This window comes from Oryx dammah, unplaced genomic scaffold (genome assembly GCF_014754425.2).
Source record: "Oryx dammah isolate SB20612 unplaced genomic scaffold, SCBI_Odam_1.1 HiC_scaffold_18, whole genome shotgun sequence".
In the NCBI taxonomy this organism is placed as follows: Eukaryota; Metazoa; Chordata; class Mammalia; order Artiodactyla; family Bovidae; genus Oryx; species Oryx dammah.
Genome location: NW_024070202.1, coordinates 93,990,148 through 94,013,487, shown reverse-complemented (window position 1 = coordinate 94,013,487; position 23,340 = coordinate 93,990,148). Strand labels below are relative to the sequence as shown.

Genomic DNA, 23,340 nt, shown 5'->3' with positions numbered 1-23,340 from the left:
ATGCTGTCTCAATTCTAATCCTTGAAAAAATGACCCTATACATATGAAGGATAGCAAACCCTGATTTGCAAGCTTGAAGAAGCCTGGCTATTCTCTCCTTTCAAGGTGGGAGCAGAGGGCAGGGGACCTGCTGGTTTAGGAATTTCTAGATTTTGGTAACTGAGTTAATTTCCACCTTGGCTTCCTTAAATCAAATAAACAGACTTTTTAACAGTGTATGTGGGAAGGAGGTTCATTACCCTAAAACACATGAATATGATGATACTGCCATTATTTAACCATTATCGTTTTTGATGATGACAACGACGCTGACAGTTGAGCGATTAAGTGTGTGAGTGAGTTGGGGGAGGGGGAGCAGAAAGCTGGACGGGCAGGAAAAAGAGGAACTACAACTCCCAGAATCCCCTGCTAAACCCACGCCGCCGCCGCGGCACCCCACCCCTTTTGCCAGCTGGGCCCGCCCCGCCGGTGACGTCACAGAGGTGACGTCACGGCGCCCAGAGCGAGGCTGGGGTAGAGAGGCCGATTGAGCAGGAGTCGTCCGCTTGTCGTGGAGGCGGATTGGGAGCCGGCGAGAGGGTGAGCGGGCGAGCAGGCGAGAGAGCTAGAGCAGGCAGGAGGGAGCGACGCACGGCTCAGAGGAGCGCCGGGTCCGGGCCGCGGCGGAACCCACAGCCGGAGAGGGGCAGCCCGAGCCGTGCGCCGCGGGGTCCCCACCCCCACTCGGCCGGACAGTGCCCGGTGTTCCCCCCCGTGCGGGGGGCGGCGGCGGCGGCTGACGGGACCAAACAGGACCGCGGGGGTGTTGCCACCTCCATCGAGGAGCCGGCGCGGCCGCGGGCTCCTCAGAGCCGGGGCCCGGGGCCCGTGACAGGCGGGCTGAGGAAGGGCGAGAGGCGGCGGCGGCGCAGGCGACGGGGAGGCAGCGGCGACACCATGTCATCCCCTAGTCCGGGCAAGAGGCGGATGGACACGGACGTGGTCAAGCTGTATCCTTCGTGGAGCGGGGCGGGGGTGGGGAATTCGGGTTCTACATGGGGGACGATATGGGGATGCCCGGGGCACCCCCTGAAACCTAATCAGGGGCCCAGGGGCACTCCAGCCCACTGTCCAAGGCTTCCTCCCACCCCTCCCTCCTCCCAGTGCCTACGGAGGCTCTTTGGCACCTCCCAGGAGCCGAGATCCTTCTCAGCTCCCCCTTTATCTGCAGCACCCCGAAATGTGCGTTGTTCACGCTCTTTCCGCACCCCCAGCCCCCGTGACTTTTCTCCACGACATTTGGACTCCCAAATGGCCCCCCCCTTTTTTTTTTTTTGCAGTACCAGCCCTCTCTCTTCACCACCAAGCCCACCTTCTTTTTCCTGTTTGCTCGCTCAGAATTTGGGGATTCGAGATAGAAATTCCCTAGAGCGAAGCCTTCTCCTTTTCTTGAGATGCCTCCATTCCCTCCTCTCACAGTGCTTCTTGAACTGGGGTAACTCAAGTGACCTCCTTTATCCCTAATTCCTTTCTATATTAGGAAGAGAGTAGTCTGCTCATTGCCCCCCTCTTGTATTAAAGAGCTCTGAATATTTTAGATCAGCTACCCCTATTAAGCTTTCTGGTCCTTAGAAGAACCTCACTCTTTTCTTCCTACCGACAAAGCCTATCCCACCCATAGTAAGTGGTGAGGACCCCCAGGCCCTCCAGCAAGCCACCCTCCATATTGTGGCTATGACAGCTGAGGGGGAAGGAGAAAAAGAGGATCTCCTTGACCAAATAGCCCCTGCACTAGCCAGTTAAGCAAACTCCCTGTATGAGAATAAGGTGCTCATAACTGCCCTGTTCTTGCCAAGTGACACCCTTTATTTTCCTACTCCCCCCTCCCAACTTTATGTACTTTGGAGGTAGCAGTGGGAAAGCTCTAACTGATAAGAGTCCTTCAGGCAGTGGTTTTGGTTGGAATCCAGACCGATTATTTCATGACCAGCTAGAGAAATTCGCGAAGGTTCCTGTGACAAATCGAGACATTTTTTGAGGGGTAATTTAGAGAGTGATGAGAGTGAGGAGCCCAGGGTTCCGAAAGACTGAATCCCTGGGGAGAGGGGGAACCCGGGGCTGGAGAGTGGTAGTGTGTGAAACGCAGTTTAAAAAGTCCTGTCTCCTGCTTCTGTTTCTCCTTCACCCCCATCCCCCCACCATTTCCCCCTGTTGCTGGGTTTTGTTTATATAACTCAAGTTGTTTGGCTAGATTCTTCAGGTGAATTCCTTCTTTCTTCCTTTTATTGTTACTGTTTTTGATTGGATGTTTTACCAGTTTGTAGAGATCGATGATTATTGTTGAACACTCACTTAAAGAATTCGCTGAAGTTTTTAAAAAGTAGTTTTTTTCATTTGGTTTAGAAGTGGGGGATGGAAGGGAAGTTGCCTGGGCAAGTGATTCTTCTCCACCCCCCCACCCCATAATCTTTTCAGGAATAAGATGTTTTTCTCTTCACTCAGGAAAACTTGATTAGAAATTAGGAACAGTACATGAACGTCTCAGTTTAGGGTTAGAAGTTTAGAATTTGGGGGAGGTGGGAGTGGGAATTAGAGGAGCAAGTAATAAAGTATATATTATGTACCAAATATACGTTTAGGCACAAGTGAAATTGACTCTTTATGAGCTGTTTGTGGCTGTGATTGTTTTGTAAATGTGTGAATGATACCAGTAATGTTGGCTTTTCATAAGGTGGCAGGAAAACTTGTAACTATGGCTGTGTGTACATTTTACCCAAAGCAGTTTCGGGTTTTATTTTTGTTTAGAAACTAGGAAATGACATGGTGGCAGAATCTTGAGTTATTTTTATCTTGAATTGAGACTTACTGTCACACCTAATGCAAATTTCTACCTAATGTTTAATTGGGATGGGGGTGAGAGAGAATTCCAGCTGTCTTTGATCAATGTCAGATTCTCAAATTATATACTTACATATATTTTTTTAGAAGGCTGAGGATAAAGAGGGTGAGGCCTTACTTGACCTGATGCCTTTTCCATACAGTGCCTTTTGTTCATTTAGTAGTTGTGGCATCTAGAATGATTACCGTATTTAGGAGTCGGGGTGTGGGGGGTGGAGAGGGGGAAGAAAACAGACAAAGAACAGCAGGGTGTCTTTCTTTTTTTTCTTCCCCTAAGTGGCTTATTTCATAGCTTATTTTTAGTAGAAGATGAAGAAAGGCAAAGATGCATTGGCCTTCTGTTCTTTCCCCACCTTCCTCCTTTCTGACAAAAGAAAGCAGAGGCGCTTTAAAATTGTACATGTCTGAGATAGGAGGACAACAGTCTCGGGATTTAAAAGCCAGAGGTTATCTGTTTCATGTTTGTTATTTTCTGGTCTGAGTTAAATTTTTTGTATTTCCTTTTGTTGTGCATGTGTGTTGGGGTGGGTGTGTGTGAGATTTTGTGGCCTCGTTTCTCTGTTGAATTCACATTAGTAGGCCCAAATGGAGACAACAGTTTTTGAGCAAGGTATATTTACCATGAAATGTATATTTACCAGGACACTGCTAAAATGTATTGTGTGAAACAGTCGAGGGTTGAAAATGAAAGATGGTGTGGAGGAAGTAGGAAAGGTCTGGAGGAATGTACTTGCTTTTTGCCCCTCAGTGCCCCCTTGATTTCTTTGGTGTGTAGGCTGATAGCTGGTTTTGTTGAAATCTCCTGTTTCAGCCCATTTTTGGATGTCTCCTGAGCATAATTATGCCACCAGGATTTACAGCCTGGCAGGGAATCTATATAGTAGGAAAGTAGTGCGTGGGGGTAGGGAAAGAAGAGGATGTGTAACTAATTGGCCACTGCCTTCCAGCACCTCGTTAGGTCCTTTCAGAGACACCGTCTCTGGTTGTTTGGAGTCGGTGATATTTCTTTTGTGATGGGTTGGTAGGAGGAGAGCTGACTTCCAAGTTATGGAGGGAGTGAGTGTTTTGCACCAATGCACTTAATAGTCTGCTGGGCGATTATGTTCTGAAACTCTGACTCATTCATTGTTTCTCTTCTGATCCTTTGCTGAGGGTTGTGCAAACCTCTCCAGGAGCCTAGAAACTGATGTACATGACTTGGGCCCTGTAGGAATGTGTCCCAATCAAAAAACTTGCAAAAAGCCCAAATCCTGTGGAATGGTGGTTGAATAATAGTGTTGCCATTTGTTTTGCAAAGTGAGGTGGGTGGGTGATACTGTGCTGTTCTCAGCCTGGCAAGCTTTGAGGTTTCTATCTCAAACCGGCTGATTATTTAGTTTGTCTGAGAACTGGGACTCTGGTGACCTTAAAGCGTGATTTGCCCTAAAGGAATATCGGTTTAAGTTCTCCTGGGTGGAGGAACAAACAAGCTCAGATTACACGGGTTTCCTTGTTGGTGGGGGTTACTCGTCTCACCCTGTTGCACAGCCTGGTGATCCTTTTATCTGTGAACCAGTGGCCCCTGCTGAAGGCTGGAACTGCTTGTTTTGGAAAAGCCTATGCAGGCAAAAGGCCGTAGGCACAGCTCCTCACAGCTTATTGGCTGCTCTGTTACTACCCGGAAAAGGAGGAGGGGCGGAGCTACCAAACAGCTGATGGGAATGTGTGACCAGTGTGTTTATATACAAAAGAAGTTGGGGCTGGGGAGGCCTCGTGAGCGGTGTCACAGGAACAAGTGTATTTTCAAGGGGTAAAAAGAGAAGAGGAAAACCTGACCTGTTAAGAGTACAAGAATTATTCAGGGTTAAATCAGAAAAGTGGATCTGATGCTAACGAGAACTTGGCAAGCACTGTGTTTGTTATTGGTGTGAAATTTTGGAACTTAATTTTATAATACCAAGAGTTTTCAAAGAGTCCCTTTTTCAGAGGGAGTGTGGTAGCTTGAAACCGGATAGCCACCACTTTAAATGTATTTAACTGACTCCTGCAGGGATTCAAAAGTATGGTAGAAAGATAAGCTTCCCTTATAAAAACTTTAAGAGCAGTGATCAGAACGGGCCAGTGTCTTATACTAAATTCGTTATCAGCATTAGTGAATCTTATAGAATCCTAGTTGTCTGCCTTAGGGTTTCAGAAGCTTTCAGTAACAGGTTCATCCCCTCAGTCATTTCTGCACCCTTCTCGTGCCAGGCTTGGGGCTAGATGCTGGGGGTTTCGTAGTGAAAAATTTGGTGTGTGCTTATGTAACTAAAACAAAAAAAATCAAAGTACGTGTTGTGTTATAGCAAGTGAGGACTGTATGTATCAACTTTTTTTTTTAATAACTCATATTTACTTTCAGAATTGACTTTTCAAGGAATAGAAAGTTTAAAGTGAATTTTATGTGATGGGATATATGGGAATCTCTCTTCCTGTTATTTAAAAGATTGATGTTAAAAACTGAAAAATATTAAAATGTGCAGTCATTTGTCTTCAACTTGGATGTTCTGCTGTTGGTCCGTAGTTATTCTATCCCTGAGGTAGTAGTGTTTGTTGCTCTTTTATTTGTGCTGAAAGTGTAGACGGTTCTATTATCTTTTAACTAACTACAGCGTCATTGGGAAAGTGTGGTTTGCCTTTTATTTCCTGTGATCTCTGTTTTAGTGAGATGAAAAGATGGAAGGTGGGACAGTTTTATGGTCTTCAAGCTAAAAGTTAAAGCTTTGGCAACTCTCAGTGTTCTGAATTTGTCTTCTCTGCCTAGATTTTGGTGACAAATATAACATACTGGCACTTATTTTGGTTAAGCAGGAACCTACATGAGTAAGCATTCACAGCTTCAGAACATCTGATTCCTGCACTGCAGTTCTAGTAAATTACACACAAGCCTAAAAATTCAGCTTTTAGGGGAAAACAATCTTTGCAGATGTGGCCCGTAAAAATCCCTTATCTGTTTTCGTGTGTGTGTTAAAGGAACCTGAATTTGTTGGTTTTCTAGTATTGTGCGAAAGTTTCCCCAGCACCTTGACCTGTACATATCTACATATATTATAGATATATAATTATATGTAATTTAGTATCTTGTTTCAATCTTACCAGATTTTAATGGTTCCAAGAATCACTGGATTTTTTTGGCATATGATTCAGACCTGTGAAAGTGCTTATAGTGAAATAGCTTTTTAACTGTAGACCTGCAGTGTACATTTTAGTAAAATACTTAAATGAAAAAACTTTTAATTGGATTATACCAGTAGTAAGATAATTGAGGAAAATATAGGTTACAAAAAGGGAAAGAAAACCATCTCCCATAAGCCTATCCTTTAAATACTGGTTCTCAAGCTTCAGTGTGATCTTAACTACTTGGTGGTGGTGGTGGTTTAGTCACTAGGTCGTGTCTGACTCTTGCGACCCCATGGATTGTAGCCTGCCAGGCTCCTCTGTTCATGGGATTCTCCAGGCAAGAATACGAGTGTGTTGCCATTTCCTTCTCCAGGGGATCTTCCTGACCCAGGAATCAAACCCAGGTCTCCTGCACTGCAGGCAGATTCTTTAACAACTGAGCCATGGGGGAAGCCTACTTGGAGGGTTTGTTAAAATGGGTCCCACCCCTGAAATAGTGTGATTCACTCAATCTAGAGTGGGGCCTGTGAACCTGCATTTCTGAGAAGTTCCCAGATGATGGTGATGCTGTTCTGTCTAGCAACCACAGTTTGAGAACCATTGTCCTGAAATGTTAACATAATGTAGTTTTTTCTTATCAGTGCTCCCCCCCCACCCAAGATATGTTATTTTCAATCTGTTGATTATATTGTACATGCTGTGTTTTTGCTTAATATTTTTGCAGCTGTTTTTCCTATTTATAAATATCAGCTATAATAGCTCATGTAATAAGCTATTACAAGAGCTAAACCATGACCTAAAGCATGCCTGTGCCATTGATTTAATTCTTTGCCTTTTTCCTGTGATAAATAAGATTGAAATTAACATGCATAAGGCTTTTCTTAACATTTTTGGATTATTTCTCTTTTCTAGAAATGATATTCTAGATCAGAGAAGGTAAGCTTTTGAATTAAAATATTTAATTAAAAATCTTGGGGTCCCACACTCAGTGGCACTTTGTTATATTGTGTCTTAGTTGGTGTCATTTCAGCACTGAAGCAGCCAGCCTGGCATAGTAATGAACAATGAGTTCTGATGTCTTTGTTTAAACTTTCATGTTTTTTTTTGTGTGTTTGAAAATAGTGATTCTTACATTAGGGATACTTTTTTACTTCTCAAAGTGCCTTCTCTGAGTTGGTAGGTTGCACATAATATATTCATCAGCTGTCTGATTGGTAAGAGCATTAGAGTTTTACTGACTTGATTATTTTTCCTTTTGTTTTTTATTGAGGTGTAATTGACATAAAAGAACTATACATGTTTAAAGTGATAGATTTGGTAGGTTTTCACATAAGTGTCACTCATGAAGCCTATTGCTACAGTCAAGATAGTGAACATACTCATTTTCCCAAAGTTTCTCTCGTCACTGTAGATTATTTTGCATTTTCTAGAATTTTATATGAATGGAATCATATACTGTATATTCTTTTCTGTGTGAATTCTTTCTTCATATTTTTTAGAGCCCCCCCCCCCTTGTTATCATGTAGTTCTTTTTTTTTTAAACCACTGAGTAGTAGTTAATTGTATGGCTGTACCATAATTTGTTTATGCTTTCACCCCTTTGTGGACATTTGGGTTGTTTTCCGTTTGGGGTTATTACAAGTAAAGCTGCTGTGGACATATGCTTCCTTTTCTTTTGGGTAAATATATTGGAGTGGAATAGCTGGATCATGTGGTAGATACAGATTTAACTTTATAATAGGTTGTTTGAATTTAAAAAGTTAAGTGAGGATGGTTGTGGCATTGAACTCTTGTTTCAGTTGTGTGTTTTAAAGGAGTCCCATTAAATAACATAAGCCTAAACACTGATTTCTTTCTTTTTTTTGTTTTTTTTTTAAACACTGATTTCTAACCTAACTCTGTCAAAGCTAGTTCTGTGGCTGCCCTTCCCTTTCCCCTATTCAAAGTTAGTTAAATTTTCGTTGTGAAATATTTTTGTTTTGTGGCCCTTTGAAATGGTACTTCAAGAAATATGGTTACAAATAAATTTTATTTTTGCATTTGCTAATAAGACTGTATTTTTGTGAGATGGTAAACACCCTCTTTGTTGATGGTACCTTTTTCTTGCTTTTTGTAAAGTATTGATAAGAATTTTTTTAACATTAGTTTTACTTAGCACCTCCAGTTTACAAATAATTATGTAGGACTCTGTTAAGGTCTAAATTATCATATGGACTGTGTGTGCGTTTAGTCGCTCAGTGGCGTCCGACTCTTTGTGGCTGCGTGGACTGTAGCCCACCAGGCTCCTCTGTCCATGAACTTTTCCAGGCAAGAATACTGGAGTGGGTTACCATTTCCTACTCCCGAAGACCTTCTTGAGCCAGGGATCCGAGCCAGGGATCCAACCCGCACCTCCTGCATTGGCAAGTGGATTCTTTACCACTAGCGCCACCTGGGAAGCCCCTTCCCATGGACTAAACTCAGATAAAAAGAAACAACAGGAACCCAGTGGCAGAACTGGAAACAGATTCTAAGAGGGTATCCCTTAATATGTTTTCCTGGAATCTTTTTTAAAAAGTTAGTATTTAGCAAAATAGTGGGGTTTTTTGTTTTGCTTTTTTACTTTTGGCATCCTATATAAGTGATTTGATAATTAATAGACATTGCTATAATAATAAATCAGATGTTGCTTTACTATCACATTTTTATACATTACAAACATTTGAATGTATACTAGTTTATATGCATGTTGCTCAAAAAATTAACAGCTACTGACAACTGGAATTTTTAGCTTGGCTAACAAAAATAAAGACAACCTGTTTTATGTTAGAGTCAGTGACAGTTTATTCACTGGGTGGACTTTGGTTCAGTCCTCAAACATGAGGATGGTGCTCTGAGCATATGTGTTAGTATTATTTCCAGATTGCCAAAGTGTAATTTACGTGCAATGTAGAAATCTTTGGAAACACAGGCAAGTCAGTGTATACTTTTGATAGGCTATTGTTACCTTGGTAATTCTCAGGTGGGGTATGAGAAGAATTGTTATATTTTTATGGGGGTGCTGTGGTTATTATTTCTTCTCTGTACCTCATCGGATCCTTGGGAAGCTGGCAGGTTGTTCACAGGCTGGTGCTTGTGGTGGCACTTGCCCATGCCCGAAAGAACCCAAATCCTTAAGACCCAGGTGGTGGGAAGTCCCACGGGGCAGTTACATGCTCATGAGGGGTGAAGGATCCTTTCTGCCTTAACCCTGCCTTTTGGGTATCAAGGGCATCAAGTGGGTGGTTTGAATAGGTGCTTACTGATCTTTTGACCTGTCCGGCAGAGCAGCCAGGAAGGCGTAGGAAAGCCATGTGATTTGGAGAGGCTTGGCTGCTCTTTGTCAGGACAGGCATGACTGGTGGGTCTGTCTTTGGGCTCTCAAAAGATATCTGGGCTGTTGTACTCGAAGGAACCATATTTAGGGATTCAGAATATTATTTAATTGATAGGAAATGGAATGGCTTTTGTTCAACTTCCTGGTTTCCAACTTGTAAACCAATTTTAAAAAGGCATTATGTATCAGAGTAAGAGATCCTCCTTATATGAGAAATTGTTATTAATATTGTAAATTGTGCATTTTGGTTTTAGTATTAGGCAAAATGTTTCTTATTCTGTGTATTATGTTTTTATCATGCATGCTTTTCAAGGCTTCTTGGATGATAAAATCTTAGTTGATTAGTAATATAAACAGAAAATTAGATACAGTGTGTGCCTGGTTCATGTTGCTTCAGAAGCAATTGGGTTACTACTCAGCTTAGTGAATAAAGATTTAGTTGTTTCATTCAGATGGTTCAGTATAACTTTGGTTATCTGAATTTTGCTTTTTGATCAGTTGACTTTCTGTTGTTTAGACAGTTTTGAAGGATTGATTAATTCAGAGATTTGAGTAAACATCTCCCTTGTAGTGTCTGTCTGTAGAAAGTTGACTTGGTTAGAACTGTGTTCATAAGAGATCACTAGGTATAATATCCACTCCAGTACTCTTGCCTGGAAAATCCCATGGACGGAAGAGCCTGGTAGGCTGCAGTCCGTGGGGTCGCTAAGAGTCGGACACAACTGAGCGACTTCCCTTTCACTTTCCAGTTTCATGCATTGGAGAAGGAAATGGCAACCCACTCCAGTGTTCTTGCCTGGAGAATCCCAGGGACGGGGGAGCCTGTGGGCTGCCGTCTATGGGGTCGCACAGAGTCGGACACGACTGAAGCGACTTAGCAGCGGCAGCAGCAGGTATAATATAGTAAGATACATTGTTTTATGGTTTTACAGACTACTGAATGTTTAATACCCTTTTGCTAATCTATTAATCTAAATCTGTAAATAAATTAATGTCTCCTTGGCAACAAAGCTTGAAACTAGGTCATACTTTTTATTTCATTCCAAAGGAAAGAGACTGAATTTGCTTTTTTTCACCAACAAATGGTCACCTTGAGAGTCCTACAAGTGGGATTTGGAACTTGGGCACATTGTTAATGCAGATTAAGGCTCCTACAATGAAATCATCCCATGAATTTCTTGTACATTTTGGGTCTTTATTACAAACTTACATGAAATGGATAAACCCAGAAGGGAAATGCATTTTAAATGCTTGTGGTGTTTTCTTATGAGAGGAGTTTTAACTGTTTATCTTAATTTGGTGACCCATCTCAATGTTGCTTTTGAGTATATTTAAGTAAGTATATTAAAATGTAGAACATAATGTGTATTTGATAACAGAATCACTGATCTTGACAACTCGATTTTGGCATTATTAGCATCTGCTGATTTTACCAATTAATTCATTCAGTTCACCAGAGCCCCCATCTTGATAATAAGAAAAAAACAAACCCTGTATTTTGCTTTTCTATTCATTTGTATCCTCAGAAATTAAAAAACAAAATACTTTTAAGTCAGGTTTATTTTATGAATGGAAGGAGGAGAGGAAGTAGACCTTTAAGTGTGTTCTTTAGTCTAATTACCTGGATTGCTGCCCATTTCTTCTGGTAGTGAAGAAAGGCCACCCTTGAATGCTGTCTTTGATTATCAAAGACGTATATTTGAATATACCTGTATTGAGTCATTCACCTTCTTGTGAACATTTTCTTGCTTTTTTCTTTCTACAGGCTCTTAAAGTAGAATAGACAGATTCTATCAATCTTTGAGTAATTAATGTGGCTTTTCCTTTGTTTGAGTTTTAGCCAAGAGTTTTATGTTAACAGTGACATATCAGGAAGACTATTGGTGACTCAAAAAGACTAAATTCTTTTCATATATTTCATTCTGTATGTCTGTTTTCTATTAGTGGGCCTCTCTTATACTGTGACTAATTTCTAGAAATCAGACAAGAGAGTTGAATTTACTGGCAGGAAAGTACACAAATAAACCTTTGGAGAGAAGGTATTTCCTTAATTAAAAGTAGAAGTAAAGTCAGATTCTTTTTTCTAGAAGTTGGAAAATCAGAGTATGCTTGGCCTATTTCACTTTGTGCAATTTGGCATTTATTTATCAAACTTGAACTTACTTATGCTAAAAACATATAGTAGTAGTTTACAACTTTGATACCCATTCTCCAAAGGTAAAAATAGGCTGTGCCTTAGATTTGCCCTAACTCTGTTCAGTGAAGTGAGACATGGTGGAACTTGTCACCTGAATCTTGAGTTCTTACACTTTAAAGATCTTCATCTCTATTTTCTTTAAGTCCTCAAGGTAGGGAGTCTAGAGGTCTTCTCTCAGCATCCTCCTGTGCTCTTCAGGCAAGGTAAATGGGAGTCTCCTGCCCCTTGGGAGCTTACTCCCAGGATTAAATTTTAGCCCTTTTACGTTTTTTTCTGTTTTGGCCACACCACACAGACATGCAGGACCTTAGTTCCCCAACCAGGGATCAAACCCATGCCCCACTCAGTGAAAGTATGGAATCCTAACCACTGAACCTCCAGGGGGTTCCCCCCTTTGCATCTTGTAACTCAAAGAATGACTAACAAAATACCATATCTACTTGTGCCTTTCTCCATTTTGGGGGTTGATCTGATCTGTGTGCTTAAGCCTTTGAACTGGATTATCTTAATTGACAGATACATGTCTTATCTTTCTGCTTAATGGGAAATAGAAATCTTTTTTATAGAATCAAAAATTAGTGTATGATTTATGCTTTTAAATTGGGGCTTATTATTTGAAAGAATTGGGTAAAATGTAACAATTTTAGTCTGTCAGTTCTGGCTGTTGTAGTTCTCACATGTCATTCTTAGAGTGTTTTGTCAGCTCTGATGAAGTTCTGATGGCATTTTATTATTTGAAGTTAAATTTTAGTAGATGTTACACTTTCATAGATATTTTAACCTGTTTTTCTACTTTGAGTAAACTTGGAATGCAGATAATAGTATTACAAAGCCCTTTTTAAATATGAGAGCTCCTTGTAATTGAAAATTGAAAGTAATAATTGTATTCTTTTTAGGCAATATCATTTGTGGCCTTAGGTAACACTTTGAGAAATACTAATGCTTGGCTGTACTACTTCAGATTTGGAGAGTAAACGCTGGTAGCTTTGTTTTTGTTATTGATAGAAAAAATAGAAGCCAATGTTGATATAAGGAATCTGCTTTTCATCTGTGACTTATAAAATCAGTTTTGCTACTTATAGTCACATTTATTACATGGAAAATAGATTTAAAGCAGTATATAGCCCAATGCCTCAGTTAATCCTATTTATGAATATATCATAAAGAAAAAATTGACTTAAACAGGTTTTAATGTAAATGTTCTGATATCTCTTTACAACAGTAGATTAGATGGCATTGCATCTGGTATTCTTGAGATGTCTAAATTGTATGTGCCCTGTCAATAATTTTAGAAGAAAGTCAGCCTTGTAAAAAAAGTACCTGATTTATGGAAGCTTTTATCCAGATAGAATAGCAGCATGCTGTTCCTTTCAAAATTTTATGTATTTAATTACCTGAATTATATTTCATGTTTTAAAAGGTAAACTTAAGGAATGCGGGTATAATTGAGTAAAAGAATATGCCCAGCCACAATAGGATCCCATAAGAGTTTGAGACAATTCAGTATTTAAGCATCTAAATATTTTTTTTACCTTTGTCCTTTTTTTTTCAGATCATAGTTTAAATTTTGACATAGAGATATTTCTCTTATAATGCCACAAATGCATTACTGAAATACCTTGCATTCTGCAAAATCGTGAAGTGGAAATAATAGTGCTTAGACACCTTTATGTCTTAATACTCTCCAGGTATTGAAGATAAATCTGTTGAAGAAAATTTAGTTGCCAGCATTTTTATTGATATTTAAACTGAGTGTCTGTAGTGATTCAGTTTTGCTTTGTGTTATGGTAATTTTAATTATTAGTCTTAAGACGGTCAAGGATGTACAAACACTTTAGATGCTTAATTTTTTAAAAGTTGGGGTGGTGATTTTAACGGAAGGCTTGGGATGTAAGCTGCCCTTCTTATTTTCTACTGATTTGCCTTAATGTTTTGATAGCTTTTATTTCAAAGATAAACATAATTTTAGATTTACAGAGAAGTTGCAAAGATCAGAGAGTTCTTATGCCCCACCTAATTCTCGTTACCCCTGTTATTTATACTACTGAGGCACGTGTTTCAAAACTAAGAAATCAATGTTGGTATGTTACTATAAACTCCAGGCTTTATTCAGATTTCACCAGTTTTTCCATGAACATGTTTTTTTCTGTTGCGGGTTTTCCGTATTAGTGGTCATGTCTCCTTAGCCTTCTCTGGTCTGTGACAGTTTCTCTTTGTTTTGCATGACCCTGACTGTTTTGGAGCACTGGTCAGGCAGTTTTTGGAGTGCTCAATTCCAGTCTATCTGATTTTTTCCCCCCTCATGATTAGACCTCATAATAGTGAGGTATTAAAATTTAGCCAAACTTCTTGTGGGTTTTGGAAAGAATACTGCAGAGGTGAAGTGCCCTTTTTATCACAAGTGGGGTGTGTATGGGGGGAGTGCCTATGTCCTCGTGGCCTCACTGGTGATGTTAACTTTGATCCACTTGGCTTAGGTTGCACTTGCCAAGTTTCTCCACTGTGAAGTTACTGTTTTTCCCTTCTGTGTTCTATCCTTCAGAAGCTGGTCACCAAGTGTGAAAGTGAAAGTTGCTCAGCCGTGTCTTGCGACTCCATGGAGTATGCAATCCATGGAAATCTCCAGGCCAGAATACTGGAGTGGGCAGTCTTTCCCTTGTCCAGGGGATCTTCCCAACCCAGGGATCGAACTCAGGTCTCCTGCATTGCAGGTTGATTCTTTACCAGCTGAGCCACAAGGGAAGCCCAAGAATACTGGAGCGGGTAGCCTGTCCCTACTCCAGCTGGTCTTCCCGACCCAGGAATTGAACCAGGGTCTCCTGCATTGCAGGTGGATTCTTTACTAAGTGTTAACTGACTGTCAAGGAGGCCAGAGGAGGTAGGCTTCACCTCCCGGAGGGAGTAATTGTTTTTGACTTCTGATTGTAACACAGTAGTGCATTAATCTTAGTTATTAGTGGATTTTGTACAGAACTTACTCTTGAGTGGAGTGTAAATGGTACTGTCTTTTTAAAAAAATAAAATGGGATGTAGATATATGAGAATGTGGTCTTGGAGCACACAGATTTAGTGGGTTTGGTTATTTAGCAATTTGCATGGCAAATTTATCTTTCAGCATTTGGCTGTTTTTAGATCTCGAATAACATGTGGAAATGAAGATAAACTTAGGATGAGTTGCAAAGGTGTTAGTTAAAAACCTTATAGCTCAAGAAATTCTATCATCTTGAGTTTTAGATCAGAAAGAGAACTTGGGTGTGAGATAGTGATAAAATGTTATTACATTCTGTATCTTTCTGTTATTAACTAGTTATATAGTTAACTTATAACAGAAAAAAATATATTATTACCTGTGAATTCTAGCAAAGGGTCCTTATTTTGACCCATTGAAACATTTTATTCTATCTTAAAGGGGTGTATTTTTCACCATTTCGATATCTTTTTCTCTTGTTTTTGGCAGTTCTATTTGTAGTTTCAATGAAAACTTTGATATAATTATAGTTGGCAGTTTTAACCCAGAAATTCAATTATTATGGAAAGATAAACTGCATAGAACTTCTTGAGAATTTTCCAAACAATTCTTCTTTAATTAAGAGAACTTGTTTACTCTGACAGTTTTTGGTGTATTTTATTTTGGCTGTTTTCCTTTTTTTGCTGTTGTTGCTGTTTTCTCCTTTCTCCCTAGGAATAACACTGATTTTCATATGATAAAAGTCTTAAAGTATTTACAGTACATTGTTTTCTTGAGCAGAATACATTTATAGTTGAGGTTATTGGGTAGGTGACTTCTGAAAAAGTGATAATGATAAATTAAAATTTGACCAAACCCATTTGATTTCTAGGCTCAAAAGTTAAGCTAAAGTATTTAGCTCTCAGAGGCTTCCTTGAAGATAGTGAGGAAGAATGGTAGAAACTGAATGTTAATGGTAAATATCTTGCTAGTTATAAATATTATAATATTTGTAGTGGTAATAAATTATTTTAAGACTAGAGAATAGTCAGAATTTATGTTTTCAACTCATGAGGACACCTGGGTTTTGGTATGTAAGTCAGAAGTGTTTGTAGCCAGCTGTTTATTGTTTTAGTAACTCTGGTGGTGCATTTTTAGACCTTTGACCTTAACGCCAGCACCTGCTTGTCATGTCAGTGCTGAAAGTCAGTGGTGTAGCACTTAGTGACGTCTTACTGGTTTGATGACTCTGGGCAGATGTTCAGCTGGTTCTTTCTTTTGTACTCCTTTTATCTTTGCTCACTTTCTTAAGTTTGAGTACCTTGGAAGGCCTTTTTTTTTTTTTTTTTTAAGTTTGTTTGTTTGTTTATTCATTCATTTTGGTCATGCTGAGTGGCTTGTGGGATCTTAGTTTCCTGACCAGGAATTGAACCCTCACCCTTGGCAGTGAAGGTGCAGAGTCCTAACCACTGGACCAGCAGGGAATTCCCAAGAATATTTTTTTAGAGCAGTTTTAGGTTCACAGCAAAATTGAAGGAAAGGGACAAAGATTTCCTGTATCCCCTTGCCCCACTCATAAACAGCCTCCCCTCTTATCAGTATCCCCTTCCAGAGTGGGGCATTTGTTACAGTTGATTCGCCTACACTGACACATCATTATCACCCAGAGTCCAAAGTTTATACTAGGGTGCACTCAGTGTTGTACATCTGTGGGTTTGGACATGTGTATAACAACATGTATCTGTCGCTGTGGAATCATACAGAGTATTTGCACTGTCCTAAAAATTCTCTGCTCTTCCTGTTCACTCTTCCCTTCCCTATCCCAGCCCCTGGCAAGTCCTAATCTTTTTTACAGTCTTAGTTTTATCTTTTCCAGAATCATACAGTAGGTAGGCTTTTCAGATTGGCTTATTTCACTTAACAATTTGCATTTAAGTTTCCTTTGTGTCTTTTTTTGGCCCAATAACCATTTTTTTTTAGAGGTGAATAATAATCTGTTGTCTAGATGTCCCACAGTTTATCCATTCACCTTGGTGAGCCATTTTTTTGTGACCAGAGCTAATAATAACTCTTAATTGTTTTTCCAGATTTGCTTTTGTACTTAAAAAAAACAAACAAACAAAAAACTCTTAGTAGCAAGTAGCTGAATTTTATATAGCTGCCCTGTTCTATCCTCAGTTCTACCTTTCTTATCCCCTGATATTTGTTTTATAATGTGCTACTTCTCATTCTAGTATATTTCACATTTAGTCTGTTAGAAGCCTTGCATTGAGATGTTATGACCCACTTTTTATGAGCTGCACAGATTGGTTGAGAGTGCTGAGATGATAGCATTAAGTCCTTCTAGTGACAGGTCTGGAGCCTATGAGAGTTTCTCATGCTTTCATCCCTTCTAGCACATATTCAGCTTTGCATATGAAGTAGGTGCTCAGGAAACACCTGTTCAATGAATTCTGATAAATAGTATACCACAGGTTTCCACCAAGCCCTGGTTAGATCAGTTTTAGACTAAGCATTGTTTCTATATAGAAACAATATGGAAACCTCACATGAGAGAGGCAGACCTTTACCTGATGAGGACTGAGGTCCTTTTATGTGCAGGTGCCATCTGCCATTTCTGTGCATTGTTCATCTTTCCACATATAATATGTATTTGTGTTCTGAAATGTCCCAAATGGTAATACTTTAGTTTATTAAATGGCATTTTCAGGGGAGTTCTTTTCAAAGATTCTTTGATTGCTGGTTTTATTTAAGATCAAAGGAAATTTTTAAAATTGGGAAAAGAAACAGCTGAAACTTTGGTTATTCCCATTTGTAAAACTGAATACCTTAAACTTATCATATCATTTAGCTTATTAGTACTCTTATTTTGTACTTTATAAACTGTTTCAAGTTCTCCCTTACAAATTAGTAGTTCTAGAGATGACTTTTACTGTCTTAATATTTGATACTGTGAACTTGTTGGTCTGTTCAGGATTTCGTTGAGGACTTTTATTTTGTATTTACTTTTACCTTTTACCTGTACTCTGTGAGGAAAGAAAAGATTTTAAGAAGTGCTTTAACAGCTCATGCATGCTGTAAAAGTTATACGTGGCTTGTTTTTAGTTAGGGAGACTCATGGAAGAAATACTTTGTAATAGTTGGATTTTAAAAGAATACTTTTTACTGAAGTATAGTTGATTTAAAATGTTGTGTTAGTTTCTGTTATACAGCAGAGTGATTCAGTTACATATGTGTGTGTGTGCACTTTTTCATATTCTTTTCCATTATGGTTTATCCCAAGATCCTGAATATAGTTTTCCATGCTCTACATAGAACCTTGTTGTTTATCCATACTATATATTGACATGGTAGTTTGTATCTGCTAATCCCAAACTCCTAATTTGTCCCTCTCTCACACCCTTTCCCCTTTGGTAACCTTGTTCTCTGTGTCTGTTTCTGTTTTGGAAATAAGTTCGTTTGTGTCATATTTTAGATTCCACCTGTTAAGTGATATCATGTATGAGTACATGTATTAGGATCATTTTTCTTTTGTATAATGATCCCTAGGTCCATCCATGTCATTGCAAATGTCATTCCATTCTTTTTTGTGGCTGAGTAGTATTGTATTGGAGAAGGCAATGGCATCCCACTCTAGTACTCTTGCCTGGAAAATCCCATGGATGGGGGAGCCTGGTGGGCTGCCGTCTTCTGGGATCGCACAGAGTCGGACACGACTGAAGCGACTTAGCAGCAGCAGCAGCAGTATTGTATTATGTATGCCATATCTTCTTTATCCATTCATCTGTCACTGGGCGTTTGCTTCCATGTCTTTGTTGTAGTGAGATATTTAAAATCTCATTTTACGAATGCAGAACTTTAATGATATGTTTAAACTGTATATACACATGAGTATACTTTTTTTCTTTCTGTGTGCACGCACAGTCTCTTAGGGAAGAACATATTTTTGCTCCTTAGTTTTTTGGTAAGTTCTTCAATCATTTGAATTCTCTAACACAGAGGTTCCAGAGTTGCCTGCAGGCCCCTGGGGATCCCCAGGATACTTTCAAGGAGATGATAAAGTGAAAACTTGTTTCATAGTTAATTAATTAATTTTATTAGTTTCATTAATTAATTTTTTTGTCTTTTTCTGTTTTTTTTTCAGTAGTGATGTTTTGTACTGATGATGCAAGGCCAAAACCAATAATGGATTAAACTATGAAAGCCTTGGGACTTCTCTAGGGATCCAGTGGGGCGCAGATTCAGTCCCTGGTGGAGAAACTAAGATCTGGGAGGCCACACGCCACCGGCCCCCCACCCTGCCACAAAATACACCATTGGACCCATAGCACACCAAAACCATATTAGTGGTTGTTATATTTTTTGCCACCATACATCTACAGTTTTAAAAAAAAGTCAGTTTCACTTGAACATGCTTTTGATAAGGAGTAACTTATAAAGACAGGTACTTGAAATTTTGACAATTACTCAGAATTTTAACTCTCAAGTACCTGTCTCCTTACTATATTCTGTGTGTTAAAATGGGGAGCACTTTTCCTGCATACTGAAAGTATGGTGGTGGTTTCCAGAAAAAGCACATAGGTGACTTGCCAGCCAAACTAGCTGCCTTTTTTTTTTCTTTTTAATGGAACACCATTTGAACTTGAAAGTGTGACTGGCTGACAAACTGGTTATTCAGACTTGGCTGTGTGGCAGATGTTTTCTCAGAAAGGAACAAAGTGAGCCCATCACTTTAAGCAAAACTGATAATGTATGTTGCCAGTGATGATAATATAAGCTTTAAAGTGAATGTCAGAATTTGGAAAAACTTGTATCTGCACCACATGCTTGACAGTTGTCTAATACTTAGACATTTCTGATGAGATCAGTAGTGATAGTAACGTGATTTTTTTGTTGTTGTGTGATGAAATGTGTCAGTGTTGGGAAGATTTATAGAAGTCAGTAAACCAGTATTTTCTAAATGGCCAGTGCATGATAGAAAGTCATGTGTTGGGTAAAAGATTTGTTTAAAATACAAGGTAGAGCAGTGAATTTTAATGTAACTATGAAAATTTCATTTGTACTATTTCAGATTCCACATTGCAGGTAGCCTTTAGGAATCTACCACTTGTTAAGTTTCGACGTAATACCAGAAGAATGTTCAGAATTTTCTGAAAAATCTGTTAAACTACTCTTCTTCTAACTACATTTGAAACATATTGTACTAAGTTGAATGCAGAAGCAAATTTGAGAATCCAGCTCACTTCTATTAAGCCAGACATTAAAGAGATTTGCTAAATTTTTTTTTTTGAAATTTTTTTCCATAAACATGTTAACATGCATAAGATTTATTAGTACTTTTAAATGAATTATGTTTAAACATTTTTCAATGATAAATGTCAATAGATATATATACCAAAAAAGCTCTTTGGGGTCATCAGTTTTTTTTAATTAAAAAAAATTTTCAGTTCCTTGCCTGTGCTGAGTCTTTGTTGCTGTACACAGGCTTTTTCGAGTTGCGTTACATGGGCTTCTCCTTGTGGTAGTTTCTCTTGTTGCAGAGCATGGGCTCTGGGGTGCACAGACGTTTGTATTTGCATCAGGCAGGCTCAGTAGTTGTGGCACACAGGCTTAGTTGCTCTGTGGCATGTGAAATTTTCTGGGACCAGGGATCAAACTTGTATCCCCTGCTTTGGCAGGCAGATTCTTGACACTGAACCACCAGTGAAGTCCAGGGTCATTAATTTTATAAGTTAAAAGGGTTCTAAGACCACTGCTGCTCTAACAAACGTGTGTCAATAGAGAAGCTGTCATGTTATTATAAAGCCTAGGATGCGCTTTATTTGTACCTAGCGTAGCGTTGGCAAAATAGTAGGTTCTTTAATAACATATTTGAATCAGATTGAATTGAATTATATAGTAAACCATGTAAATACACATTTACCCAAGAAGGAAAATAGGTGTGTGAAGATGGCAAGTGTTTTTATATTAGTAAAGAATGCCAGGTTTACACCATATTTCATAGATTCTAAGGCATTTTTTTCCCTTTAACATCTTTGAGATGTCTTAGAATTGGTTGTGAGTCAGTTTGTCAGCTCTTTTCTTTCTTGGCGTGTCATAGATGTCATGAAATAAGGTAGTGCTTGTGTGGAGATGAGGAAACATTGGATAGCAGTTTACTTCTTGGGCTTCAGGGTATGATGCATTAAATGTTTTTATCAGGCACTGAGTTGACTATGGGCAGTTGACAATGGGTCCATTGTCAGAATATTCCATTCGCAAAGCAAGTATCTTTATTCCAAGGTGGAAGACTATAATCCTGGAATTCAGGCTTTTAAAATAAAATGTAAGACATGTTAATTTTGTTTTTTATATATAAAGCTTTTTGTTTTTCTATTTAATCATAATGTTGGACCACAGTGGTGAGTATTGAGTTATTTCCATTTCTGTTGTAAAGCAGGCTTTGAAAAGTTTTACTGTGTAGTTCTTAGAAAATGAATGAAGGAGAGTAGCAGAATTAAGGTTTTTTTTTAAATTTTTTCTTTTAATTAAAAAATTTTAATCTATTTACTGAAGCTTGAGGAAATTCACAAGTTTACTTTTGGCATCTTTTTTTTTTTTTTTAATCTATATATTGGTTTATTTATTGGCTATGCTGGGTCTTTGTTGCTGCTTGGGCTTTCTCTAGTTGCTGTGAGCAAAGGCTACTGTCTAGTTGCCATGCACAGACTTCTCATTTCTGTGGCTTCTCTTGCTGCAGAGCACAGGGCACTAGAGCGTGGGCGTCCGTAGTTATGGTGCGTGGACTTAGTTGCTCCTCGGCATGTGGAATTTTCCTGGACCAGGGATTGAACCAGTGTCCCCTGCGTTGCAAGGCAGATTCTTAGCCACCACTGGATCACAAGGGAAGCCCTGGCATCTGTTACTCTGAGTCTGAAGACTGTTAATATGTATTCTGCATGATTTCATGAGGACCTGCGAGGTACAGATGCTTGTTTCTTCATCTTTAGAGCATTTGCTGTTCTGTTTAATAATTCTAGTAAAAGATAAATTACTAGGTTCTATTATTAACCTTGTGCCTCTGTTTGTGGTGGTTTCGTTGCTAAGTTGTGTCTGACTCTGCGACCCCATGGACTGCAGCCTGCCAGACTCTTCTGTCCAAGGGCTTTCTCAGGCAAGAATATTGGAGTAGGTTGCCATTTCCTTCTCCAGTGCCTCTGTTTAATTCTGTGTCTATAAATAATGAATAGGACCATGATATGAAGATATAAAGATATTGTAGAAATAGGTATCCTTAAAAATAAGTTTAAAAAGAGAGTTAGAGCCTGGAAAAGTGAGGAATTAAGTCTGTTAGAGAAGGAGGAAGCTGAATGTCATAGAGACTGGAGGTAAATAAGCAAAAAGGCGGCTGTGGGGATGGCAGGTGGTTGGTGGCTTAGATTGATGAAAGGATCAGAGGCTGTACATTTGTCACTGTAAATATGTATATATTAGAGTGCAATTTGTGTGATCAGGATTATATGAGTTGCTATAAGGTGAATAGGCTGAGCTTTTTTTACCTTTTTATCATCTAATGGACACTATGGAACCAGTAGGGCACACCTGATATTTGCTAGAGGTGTGATCTCTCATCCTTAGTCAACCAAAGAAAGACTCTTGGTAAAAAGAATTTACACACATAGGTTGTTGAAATCTGATCGTGAATTGGCAGGATTTTAATGGTGTTAGTAGAAGGGAATGCATGGATTTTATGGCATGTTGCATGAGAATGATTAAGGTAATGTTTTGAAATGCATATACTTTTCCAGATATGTACTACTTTCAAAAAATTACAGTGGCATGACTGTAAGTTTCAGGGACATACTTGGATTTGCATCTGCATTTGGTTTCCTTATCCAAAAAATGAACAAAATACCACATTATAGAATTGCGTGAAGGATTATTTGAAATAATGTTTGTAAATGCGTTTACTATGTATTTGCTTAGTTAACTCAGGAATTGTAGTTGGCTAAGGTGGCGCTAGTGGTAAAGAACACGCCTGCCAATGCAGGAGACATAAGAGATGCAGGTTCGATCCCTGAGTCTGGAAGATTCCCTGGAGAAGCGCATGGTAACCCACTCCAGTATTCTTGCCTGGAGAATCCCACGGACAGAGGAGCCTGGTAGGCTACATTCCCTACGGTTGCACAGAGTCAGACACGACTAAAGTGATGTTGCACTCATGCACACTAGTAAAAGATCTAAAATAATGTATCTGTAACATAGAGTTAGCAGGTTGGCAGATAAGGACAGGATTGATGTTGGCAAGGACCCAGCTTCCTTCTGTTTTTTACCCCCAACCGTCTTTGTGTGTGGCTCACTTCCTTAAGGAGTCTTTCCTGTCATCACATTAATGTTTCATGCAAGAGGAGGAAGAAAGGAGTAAGGTGAAAGGGATATGAACTAGCTAAGACAGCCCTTCCCCTTCCCTCAACTTCTAAGGAGATTTTCTGAGCATCCTTTCCTACAAATTGCACTTCTTATATTCCAGGCACGAAATGTCAACTGACCAACCTTAGCTGCAAGGGAGGCTTGGAAACATTGCTTTTTGACTACCCTTAATAAAGTCAGAATTTTATTAATAAGAAAGAAGGGGAGAAATAGGTATTGGGTTGGGAAACCAGCAGTGTTTGCCACAGTGAATGCTAAGTTGTTTTGTTTTGTTTTCTTTTCTTTCATACATATTTGAGAGCATTATCATTTTAGGCTTGGTTTTCCATGCCTTGAATTTTGGCTCACAAAAATTGGTCTTTTAACCCTTATTCCATGTCTTCTAGGTTCTGCTTTGTTGGGGGACTGGGATTGTAT

The 23,340-nt window shown here is 39.2% G+C and overlaps 1 protein-coding gene across 1 annotated transcript in view; it reads left to right on the top strand.

The window, feature by feature from the left end:
- The first annotated feature begins 490 nt into the window (after nt 1–490).
- Nucleotides 491–23,340, top strand: part of UBE2H (ubiquitin conjugating enzyme E2 H) — a 100,034-nt gene continuing 77,184 nt past the window's right edge. Inside the window, exon 1 of the mRNA XM_040259622.1 lies at nt 491–989. Within this exon, the coding sequence (XP_040115556.1) occupies nt 937–989 (53 nt within the window). The 5' untranslated portion in view covers nt 491–936. The remainder of the gene's footprint in view (nt 990–23,340) is intronic.